Here is a 12,159-nt window from a genome sequence, read left to right as displayed (position 1 = left end):
GAGCTTATCTTCCAAGGCCATGCAGTAATTGTAAATAATCGTGCCATGGTTCAATCAGATGGTAGTTTCCCATCAAATGGTAAATCCTATTATAACATTAAGGAAGTTAATTTAAATAAGCATCCCAGTAATTTATAAGTAACTTGATGTGTGGCTTTGAATATGATACATAACATTTTTCTATTTAAATTTCTCATCTATAGAGTTATGACAACAAGAACACTTAAATGAAAGGCTGGTTGAGAAGATATATTAAATGTGCTTAACATAACATGATTTAGCATATAGTAGAAGATCAATAAGAGCAAACTGTCATAATCAATATATTAACAGGCCATTGTATGGTTTGAACATATAGGCTTTGTGGGCCAAAATCTGATTTGCAAAATCAGCTCTTCTAACTCATTACCTGAATGCTCTGGGATATATTTTTAATAATTTTTTGGCCTCTAATCATTCATTTTAAATGATATTTAGCTGAAAGCATTCTAGGATTAAAAAGACAATGTGCAGGGGCACCTGGGTGGCTCAGTGGTTTAAAGCCTCTGCCTTCAGCTCAGGTCATGATCTCAGGGTCCTGGATCAAGCCCATCAGTGGGAAGCCTGTTTCCTCCTCTCTCTCTGCCTGCCTCTCTACCTACTTGTGATCTCTCTCTCTCTGTCAAATAAATAAATAAATAAATAAAATCTTAAAAAAAAGACAATGTGCACATGGTAAGAACCAAATAAATATAGATCCCATCATCATCATCATCTACCCTGTGGTTGATATATTTATATTTCAACTTTATTGAGAATATTTGATAGGCAAAATTGTGTAAGCTTAAGATGTACAATGTGTCAATTTGGTACCCTAATATATTGCAAGGTGATTACTACCATAGAGTTAGCTAACACTTACATTATGCCACATAATTACCATTTCATTTTTGTGGTGAGAACATTAAGGATCTATTTTCTTTCTTTCATTTTTTAAGATATTTATTTATTTATTTGACAGACAGAGGTCACAAGTAGGCAGAGAGGCAGGCAGAGAGAGAGAGGGAGGAAGCAGGCTCCCTGCTGAGCAGAGACCCTGATGTGGGGTTCGATCCCAGGAACCTGGGATCATGACCTGAGCCAAAGGCAGAGGCTTTAGCCCACTGAACCACCCAGGTGCCTCTAAGATCTACTTTCTTAGCAACTTTTAAATATATAACACAGTATTGTTAACTATAATCATCATGCTGTACATTAGATCCCCAGAACTTATCTATCTTATATCTGGAAGTTTGTACCCTTTAACCAACATATCCCTACACCCCTTCCCCTGCCAAGGGAGCCACTTTTAAACTTTTTGTTTTTATGAGTTTGGCTGCTTCAGATTCCACATATAAGAGCTATCATGCAATATTTGTCTTTCTCTGACTTATTTCACTTAGCACAATGCCCTTAACATCCATCTCTGTTGCAAATGGCAGAATTTGTTTCTTTCTTATAGCTGAATAATATTCCATTGTGTGTGTAGGTATATATGTCACATCTTCATTCATTCCTTTGTTGACGAACAAAGGTTATTTTGGATAATGTGAATAATGCTGCAATGAACAAGGGAGCACAGATAACTCTTGGACATCCTCTTTTCATTTCCTTTGGATATATGTCAAGAAGTAAGATTGCTGGATCATATTGTAGTTCTATTTTTAATATTTTGAGACAGCTATATGCTGTTTTCCATCATGTTCATACTGATGTACATTCCCACAACAGTGCACAAAGGTTCCCTTTTCTCCACATCCTTGTCAACATTTGTTATACGTGTCTTTGAAGATAGTCGTTTTAACAAGTATGAATGTATGAAATGATATCTCATTGTGATTTTGCTTTGCATTTCCCTGATGATGAATGATGTCAAACACATTTCAGGTATCTATTGGTCATTTGTTAGTCCATTTTGGAATATATACTGCTTACTTAGCTCCTCTGCCCATTTAAAAAAAAATTTTTTTTTTGCCATTGAGTAGTGTGTTGTTTATATATTTTGCACATTAAGTTCTTATCAGGTATATTATTTCCAAATATGTCCTCCCATTCTCACATTCTGTGGTTGCTTCTTCATTCTGTTGTTTCTTTTGCTATACAGAAGGTTTTTAGTTTGATGTAGTCTCATTTCTTTATTTTTGATTTTGCTTTTGCTTTTAGTGTCCTATCCAGGAAATTGCTGCCAGACCAAGGTGAAGGAGTTCCCCCTATGTTATCTTCTAGGAGTTTTATATTTTCAGATTTTGTGTTTTCTTTTTCTTTGTTTTTAGTATTAACATAACTTTTCTTTTAAATTTATTTTTTTAAATTTTCAGCATAACAGTATTCATTGCTATTGTACCACACCCAGTGCTCCATGAAATCCATGTCCTCTACAATACCCACCACCTGGTACCCTGACCTCCCACCCCCCACCACTTCAAACCCCTCAGATTGTTTTTCAGAGTCCATAGTCTCTCATGGTTCACCTCCCCTTCCAATTTCCCCCAACTCCCTTCTCCTCTCTATCTCCCCATGTCCTCCATGCTATTTGTTATGCTCCACAAATAAGTGAAACCATATGATAATTGACTCTCTCTGCTTGACTTATTTCACTCAGCATAATCTCTTCCAGTCCCATCCATGTTGCTACAAAAGTTTGGTATTCGTCCTTTCTGATGGAGGCATGATACTCCATAGTATATATGGACCACATCTTCTTTATCCATTTGTCCATTGAAGGGCATTTTGGTTCTTTCCACAGTTTGGCGACTGTGGCCATTTCTGCTATAAACATTGGGGTACAGATGGCCCTTCTTTTCACTACATCTGTATCTTTGGGGTAAATACCCAGTAGTGCAATGGCAGGGTCATAGGGAAGTTCTATTTTTAATTTCTTGAGGAATCTCCACACTGTTCTCCAAAGAGGCTGCACCAACTTGCATTCCCACCAACAGTGTAAGAGGGTTCCCCTTTCTCCACATACCCTCCAACACATGTTGTTTCTTGTCTTGCTAATTTTGGCCATTCTAACTGGTGTAAGGTGATATCTCAATGTGGTTTAATTTGAATCTCCCTGATGGCTAGTGATGATGAACATTTTTTTATGTGTCTGATAGCCATTTGTATGTCTTTATTGGAGAAGTGTCTGTCCATATCTTCTGCCCATTAAAAAAAAAATTAATTTATTTATTTTCAGAAAAACAGTATTCATTATTTTTTCACCACACCCAGTGCTTTCTGCCCATTTTTTGATATGATTATCTGTTTTTTGTGTGTGTTGAGTTTGAGGAGTTCTTTATAGATCCTAGATATCAACCTTTTGTCTGTACTGTCACTTGAAAATATCTTCTCCCATTCTGTGGGTTGCCTCTTTGTTTTTTTGACTGTTTCCTTTGCTGTGCAGAAGCTTTTGATTTTGATGAAGTCCCAAAAGTTCATTTTTGCTTTTGTTTCCTTTGCCTTCAGAGACATATTTTTTTTTAAATATTTTAATTTTTTATATAAACATATATTTTTATCCCCAGGGGTACAGGTCTGTGAATCGCCAGGTTTACACACTTCACAGCACTCACCAAAGCACATACCCTCCCCAATGTCCATAACCCCACCCCCCTTCTCCCAACCCCCCTCCCCCCAGCAACCCTCAGTTTGTTTTGTGAGATTAAGAGTCACTTATGGTTTGTCTCCCTCCCAATCCCATCTTGTTTCATTGATTCTTCTCCTACCCACTGAAGCCCACATGTTGCATCACCACTTCCTCATATCAGGGAGATCATACGATAGTTGTCTTTCTCCGCTTGACTTATTTTGCTAAGCATGATATGCTCTAGTTCCATTCATGTTGTCGCAAATGGCAAGATTTCATTTCTTTTGATGGCTGCATAGTATTCCATTGTGTATATATACCACATCTTCTTTATCCATTCATCTGTTGATGGACATCTAGGTTCTTTCCATAGTTTGGCTATTGTGGACATTGCTGCTATAAACTTTCGGGTGCACGTGCCCCTTTGGATCACTACGTTTGTATCTTTAGGGTAAATACCCAGTAGTGCAATTGCTGGGTCATAGGGCAGTTCTATTTTCAACATTTTGAGGAACCTCCATGTTGTTTTCCAGAGTGGTTGCACCAGCTTGCATTCCCACCAACAGGGTAGGAGGGTTCCCCTTTCTCTGCATCTTCGCCAGCATCTGTCATTTGGAGACATATCTTGAAAGAAGTTGCTGTGGCTGATATCAAAGAGATTACTGCCTATGTTCTCCTCTAGGATTCTGACGGATTCCTGTCTCACGTTGAGGTCTTTTATCCATTTTGAGTTTATCTTTTTGTATGGTGTAAGAGAATGGTCGAGTTTCATTCTTCTACTTATAGCTGCCCAGTTATTGAAGAGACTGTCTTTTTTCCACTATAATTTTTTCCTGTTTTATCAAAAATTATTTGCCCATAGAGTTGAGGGTCCATATCTGGGCTCTCTACTCTGTTCCACTGGTGTATGTGTCTGTTTTTATGCCAGTACCATGCTGTCTTGGTGGTCACAGCTTTGCAGTAATTTGGAAATCAGGTAACGTGATGCCCCCAGCTTTATTTTTGTTTTTCAACATTTCCTAGTGATTTGGGGTCTCTTCTGATTCCATACAAATTTTTGGATTATTTGCTCCAGTTCTTTGAAGAATACCAGTGGAATTTTGATCGGAATGACATTAAAAGTATAGATTGCTCTAGGCAGTATAGACATTTTAACAATGTTTATTCTTCCAATCCAAGAGCATGGAATGGTCTTCCATCTTTTTGTGTCTTCTTCAATTTCTTTCATGAGTGTTCTTTAGTTCCTCGAGTACAGATCCTCTACCTCTTTGGTTAGGTTTATTCCCAGGTATCTTATGGTTCTTGGTGCTATAGTAAATGGAATTGATTCTCTAATTTCCCTTTCTGTATTTTCATTATTAGTGTATAATAAAGCCATTGATTTCTGTACATTGACTTTGTATCCTGCCACATTGCTGAATTGTTGTATGAGTTCTAGTAGTTTGGGGGTGGATTCTTTTGGGTTTTCCATATAAAGAATCATGTCATCTGCGAAGAGAGAGAGTTTGACTTCTTCATTACCAATTTGGATTTGAGGTTTGGATTTGAGTAGCAAGACTCTATTCACAAGGCACAGGGTGCAGGCACTGTCTTTCCATACAATTTAGTTTCATGCAGCTAATGAGCCGCTGAAATGTGGGAGGTCCAAATTGAGATGTTCTGTCAGTAGAAAGTGCCAGATTTTGAAAAGGTACAGAAAAGAATGTAAAATATCTCAATTTTGTGTATTAGTGAAATTATAATATGTGGGGGGTAGTGTAGTAAAATTTGGTAGAGTAAAATTTTTTATTTTAAATAAAAATATTTTATTTATTTAAATAAAATATTAAAACAAAAAAATCCCCCAAAAGCAACCAACATGCAACCTACATTTCCTTTATCTTTTAGGTCACTCCAGACAGAATGTCAGCAGGGAAATAACTGAGCCTCATTCATTTCTGATTCCTCAGAACCTCCACTGTGGTTGGCACAGTGTAAGCAACTAATATGTATCTGTTTAAATATATAAATTATATATTATATATTCTGAGCTAAAACTTTACATACATATATATAGATTATATATAAATATATGTAAATAAAGTTTCAGCTTTGCATATATATGCATATGCATATATATACATATATATGTATACACACTCGCACGCACGCGCACACACACACACACACACCCCACACTGATTATTCTTTGTTAGTTCACCAGAACTCAGTGTAGTCCATATGGCTTCTATATACACTGGGGGCTTTCCCATCTGAGCTTTCGTTTCTTCTAAGGATGTCCAGTATGACTGATGAATGAGATTCAGTGGTTTCCCTCCAGGCACTCTTCCAGATTGAAAAATCAAATTCATCAAACCCTGAAGAAAGGGCCACAGGAACCCTCAGTTTTGTAGCCAAATTGGACAGAAGTTGGCTAGAGCATAAAGGACCTAGTACTTGTGATTGGCATCTGAAGTGGGGTGGGAGCAGTCTTGTGAGGTATCCTATGGGATTTGTTGTTCCAGGCAGGTAGTGTCAGAATTGAGTTAAATTGTAGGACATTCAGCTAATGTAGACAACTGCTAAGTGTGGTGGGAAAGCCCCACACATTTGCTTCAGAAATGAAGTATTCTGTGTAAAAGTAAAGGAGAAACAAAAGCGGTGAAAAACTGGGTGGGTTTTATGTATACAGTACCAAAGACTTAATTCAATTTTAATTTGTTACTCATTAGGTCAGTATTCATGCCCACTGTGTGTGGTCTTTGAGGGCAAGGGAATAGTTTCAGTGGTGAAAATGAGGACATATTCTCATTCTTATGTTCAAGAACCTCCCCAAGATTCTATAGGACATCTTCTTTAAGTTTAGTGGGATCCCCTACCGATTACTGTAATTCAACCCCCAGTAGTGATTGGGAACATGGACCTTTGCCAATTGGTGCATTTCAGTAGATATTAAAGTTAATTCAGAACTGATGTTGAAGAGATGCAAAAGCACTTTATATTTTTTGTTCTTTAAATTCTAATACATTTCAGACTTTCAGCTGGGTCAAATTGTCTACCTCTGTTTCAGTTTTTTGTTTCCTTACCCATATGCAAATGTTGTTCTTTCTCTTAAATTTTTTCCTGTTTCTTTATTTTTTATCCCTGGATATATTTCAAGGGAGGTCCTCTCTATCCTTCTCATATTAGTAAATTTCTTTCTCCAAAGAACCTCAAACCAGATCTTCAGGGTGAGGGACGTCTTCCATGATGGTGATTGTTTCTTAGGGTTTATATACCCTGTGCTTAAATCAGGTTTGAATTAACCCCGTTCTCTAATACTGAGGTACTATGTATGTTTCTCCCTATAAGCCTGGGGATCTGGATCTTTGTTGCAGCAAAACTATGGGCAACAGGAGCAACAGAGGTATTGAAAGGTCCCAACCTATTTTTAGGAATGCAGACCTCAGCAAGACACACAATGACTTCTTTTCTCCTCCTTCTTTCCTCCCTCTTTTTCTCACTCCACTTTTCCCTCTCTTTCTTTTCCAATGAAATTGTTTCATGAATAACCACCTAATGGACCTAGATCTTGCACAGTGTTTCCCCTGAACAGCCTTAGAGGACAATGCTTGGTTGAAACACACAACCAATTAGGGTAAAGGCCTTTCCCTGACTCCAGTGTCGGTCACAGCTTCATTTGAAGGCATATGGATAGGTTTGGGACAAGACACAAGACCCAGGGCCACATTAAGAAAAGACCCGGTCCCATTTCTTGTCTCTAACAGCCAAGTAATTATTGAAATTTCCAAATTAGGTCATTTAGATCTATAAGAAAGGATTGGAAGGGCTTAAGAATTCATCACAGCGCAGCCCAGTCGACAGTGCAGGCTTCATGCTTGCCAGCAGGCAAGAGAACCAGTGAGTAAGCCAGAGAATGAGAGGAAACACCTCATGTGGTGGTGCTCATTGTCTCATGCCCCATTCACTGCATCAAATAGAACACTCTGCAGAAATACAATGGGTTTCTATTGAAAATTTGGCTTGGATATTAGGGCTGATAATGCCACACATACTAGAGGGTATAAAAAATTTTATTCCTTGTATGAAGACCTCCCTGTCTAGAGAGAGCATTGTAGGCCTTGTACATTGGTCTGAAATACTTGTGAGGCTTAATGTCTCAATGTTACCAAAGGAGGAAGAATCCAGAAAAAATTTTTTTCTGGAAAAAAGCTTTTTTCTTTGAATGGATTTATAATTGAAATATAATTATATTAGTTTCAGTGTATGACATAATGATTCAAAATTTAAACATATTGCAAAATTATCATCACAAATCCAGTTAACATCCATCACCATACATAGCTGCAAAAACTTTTTTTCTTGTTATGAGATTTTTTTTGAGATTTTATTTACTTATTTGACAGAGAGAGATCACAATTAGGCAGAGAGGCAGGCAGAGAGAGAGGGAAGCAGGCTCCCCACTGAGCAGAGAGCCTGATGTGGGGCTCGATCCCAGGACCCTGGAATCATGACCTGAGATGAAGGCAGAGGCTTTAACCCACTGAGCCACCCAGGTGCCCATAATGAGTTCTTTTAAGATCTACTCTTAGCAGTTTTCAAATATGAAAGACAGTATTATTAACTATAGTTACCATGCTGTATATCACATCCCCAGAACTTGTTTGTCTTACAGCTGGAGGACCCAGGCTTTCTTATCATCTAGCCCAGATGTTGAGCAGATGGGGTTAAGAGAGTATTATACCTTAAACTCTGTTAGCAATCAAATATCAAACATAAAAAATGGGTTAAACACTTTATTACATAGATCTCATAGGATTTTAAATTGTTCAAATCAAGATAATTAATTTTGCTGCATTTAAATAAAATAAAATACTTTTGGCTGCTTAATAGTATCCTTTAATAGAACACCTTTTAAGGAAGAAATATATTTATATTTTTATTTGTAAAATGAATATATAATGTATTACTAACCCCAGTGGTACAGGTCTGTGAATCACCAGGTTTACACACTTCACAGCACTCACCATAGCATATACCCTCCCCAATGTCCATAACTCCACCCCCCTTCTCCCAACCCCCCTCCCCCCAGCAACCCTCCATTTGTTTTGTGAGATTAAGAGTCTCTTATGGTTTGTCTCCCTCCCAATCCCATCTTGTTTCATTTATTCTTTTCCTACCCCCAACCCCCCCCACGTTACATCTCCACTTCCTCATATCAGGGAGATCATGAGAAATATATTTCTTATTATTTTTATTTCCTTTAAGGGAGGGGACTCACATGTCAATGTGTTTATGGATTTTTAAATCTCTAAGTATCTTTGCCCTTCTTATTTCTTTAGCCCAGTCTTTCCACAGTGGATGCACATTGAAACAGGTGAATGGAGCAAAGACAATGAGAAAGGAGTTCTAGGAAGAATGTATTGCCACCACTGAGAAATTTTGCTAGATTTTCCTCAATTTATGAATTGCTTGAATCCAAAATATAGACACACTGATGGGTATCTGCATACTTGTTTCCTTTACTTAAAGTCTCATTTTGGGTGCCCGGGTGGCTTAGCTGTTTAAGCAACTACCTTTGGCTCAGGTCATGATCCTGGAGTCCCAGGATGGAGTCCCTCATTGGGTTCCCTGCTCAGGGTGGACTCTACTTCTCCTTCTGACCCTCCTGCCTCTTGTGCTTTCTCTCTTTCTCTCGAATAATTAAATAAAATCTTAAAAAAACCCCTCTCATTTATTTCCCAAAAGCTGTCTCTGCTATGTGGAACCCCAGAATCTAACAAGTGTCTTGGAATTCCTCCTCCTGGGGTTCTCAGATGATCCGGAACTGCAGCCTGTAATCTTCAGCCTGTTCCTGTCCATGTATCTGGTTACCATGCTAGGGAATCTACTGATCATCCTGGCTATCAGCTCTGACTCCCGTCTTCACACCCCCATGTACTTGTTCCTCTCCATCCTGTCCCTGGCTGACATCGGCTTCACTTCTACCACAGTCCCAAAGGTGATTCTGGACATTAAAACTCATAACAGAGTTATCTCTCGTATGGGCTGCCTGATTCAGTTGTCTTTTTTTATTCTTTTTGGATGTTTGGACAGTGTACTCTTAACCGTGATGGCCTATGATCGGTTTGTAGCTATTTGTTATCCTCTGCACTACCCAGTCATCATGAACTCTCGCCTCTGTAGCCTGCTCATTCTGGTGTCTTTTTTGATCAGCCTTTTGGACTCTCAGCTTCACTGCCTCATGATGTCACAGCTTAACTTTTGCATAAATGTGGAAATTCCTCATTTCTTCTGTGACATTCCTCAGCTCCTCAGACTTTCCTGTAATTGTACTTCCACCAATAAATTATTCCTGTATTTTGTTGGTGCCATCTTTGGTGGTATTCCAGTCTCAGGGATCCTTTTCTCTTATACACGAATTGTTTCCTCCATTCTGAGAGTCCCATCCACAGGTGGGAAGTACAAAGCCTTCTCCACCTGTGGCTCTCACCTGTCAGTTGTTTGCTTATTTTATGGAACAGGTCTTGGGGTGTACCTCAGTTCAGCTGTCTCACATTCTTCCAGGAAGGATGCAGTGGCCTCCGTAATGTATGCTTTAGTTGTTCCCATGCTGAATCCCTTCATTTACAGCCTGTAGAATGGGGATGTCAAGAGGGCTTTGCAGAGGCTCCTCAACAGAACAGTCTAGTCTTCGACTCCTTTTTTTGTCTGTTAATTATAAATAATTGCATATGGAATTGGCAAACATACCTCTTGGGCATATAATTTTGGTAGCTCATGGTTCCCATTCCTCCTGATTTGTCATATCTAAATATTGCTTATCTTGGCACATCTTTGATGGAATTAAGGGAATATGCTGGGACTCTATGTATGGCAAAATCATTGCACAATTGAATCTTATTAACCTGTGGAATCTTCTGTATTTGTAACCTATGGCCCAGGTAGAAATTCAAACTGTTTTTTAAAATATATTCTCTGGAATACTACTCAGCCATCAAAAAAATGAAATCTTGCCACTTGCAAATATATGGGTGGAACTAGAGGGTGTTATGGTAAGGGAAATAAGTCAATCAGAGAAAGACAATTATCATATGATCTCACTGATATGTGGAATTTAAGAAACAAAAGAGTATCATAGAAAAGAGGAAAAAATGAAACAAGATGAAATCAGAGAAGGAGACAAAGCATAAGAGACTCTTATTGATAAGAAGCAAACTGAGGGTTGCTGGAGGGGAGGGGTTGGGGTATGGGGTAACTGGGTGATGGACATTCAGGAGGGTACTTGATGTAATGAGCACTGAGAATTACATAAGACTGATAACTCACTGACCTCTATCTCTGAAATCAATTATACATTATATGTTAATTAATTGAATTTAAATAAAAGATAAAATATTCTCTCATCCATTTTTACTGTCATGTCTCTTTCCCATAAAACTTTGGCTTTGATCAAATCTATTGATGCAAGTTGTATGAGAGAATGTATGTCACTGGTTCTCAATCTTGGCTTCATGTTTGAAACATCTGATACACTTTAAAAATCCTCATGCCTGAGTCCCATCACAACCAGTTAAGATTTAATTGGACTGGAGAGAAAAAAGAACTTGATCAGTTTAAAAAAATTAGAAAATTTTTTTAAAAAAAATTAAATTAATTTATTTATTTTCAGAAAAACAGTATTCATTATTTTTTCACCACACCCAGTGCTCCATGCAATCTGTGCCCTCTATAATACCCACCACCTGTTACCCCAACTTCCCACCCCCTGCCACTTCAAATCCCTCAGTTGTTTTTCAGAGTCCATAGTCTCTCATGATTCACCACCCCTTCCAATTTCCCCCAACTCCCTCTCCTCTCTAACTCCCCATGTCCTCCATGCTATTTGTTATGCTCCACAAATAAGTGAAACCATATGATAGTTGACTCTCTCTTTTAATAAACATATAATGTATTATTAGCCCCAGGGGTAGAGGTCTGTGAATTGCCACGTTTACACACTTCACCACAGCCCTCACCATAGCACATACTTCCCCAATGTCCATAACCCCACCACCCTCTCCTTACCCCTCTCTCACCAGCAATCCTGTTTGTTTTATGAGATTAAGAGTCTTTTATGGTTTGTCTCCCTCCTGATCCCATCTTGTTTTATTTATTCTTTTCCTACCTCCCAACCCGCCCCCCACCCATGCTCCATTGCATCTCCACTCCCTCATATCAGGGAGATCATATGATAATTGTCTTTCTCCATTTGACCTATTTTGCTAAGCATAATACCCTCTAGTTCCATCTACATCATTGCAAATGGCAAGATTTCATTTCTTTGGATGGCTGCATAGTATTCCATTATATATATATATATATATATATATATATATATATATATATATATATCACTTCTTTATCCATTCATCTGTTGATGGACATCTTGGTTCTTTCCATAGTTTGGCTATTGTGGACATTGCTGCTATAAACATTTGGGTGCATGGGCCCCTTCTGATCACTATGTTTGTATCTTTAGGGTAAATATGTAGTAGTGCAATTGCTGGGTCATAAGGTGGCTCTATTTTCAACTTTTTGAGGAACCTCCA

General features: G+C 38.3%; 1 protein-coding gene across 1 annotated transcript; it reads left to right on the top strand.

Annotated features, from left to right (window-relative positions):
* Positions 1-9,335: 9,335 nt before the first annotated feature.
* LOC131823485 (olfactory receptor 7E178-like) lies at positions 9,336-10,259 on the top strand. Its single transcript, XM_059159884.1, is given in 1 exon segment — positions 9,336-10,259. A coding segment is annotated over 1 exon segment (831 nt). The 5' UTR covers positions 9,336-9,428.
* The last annotated feature ends 1,900 nt before the right edge of the window (positions 10,260-12,159 follow it).

This window comes from Mustela lutreola, chromosome 2 (genome assembly GCF_030435805.1).
Source record: "Mustela lutreola isolate mMusLut2 chromosome 2, mMusLut2.pri, whole genome shotgun sequence".
Lineage (NCBI taxonomy): Eukaryota > Metazoa > Chordata > Mammalia > Carnivora > Mustelidae > Mustela > Mustela lutreola.
Note: the sequence above shows the minus strand (reverse complement) of the source record. Positions and strands in the feature narration are given on the sequence as shown.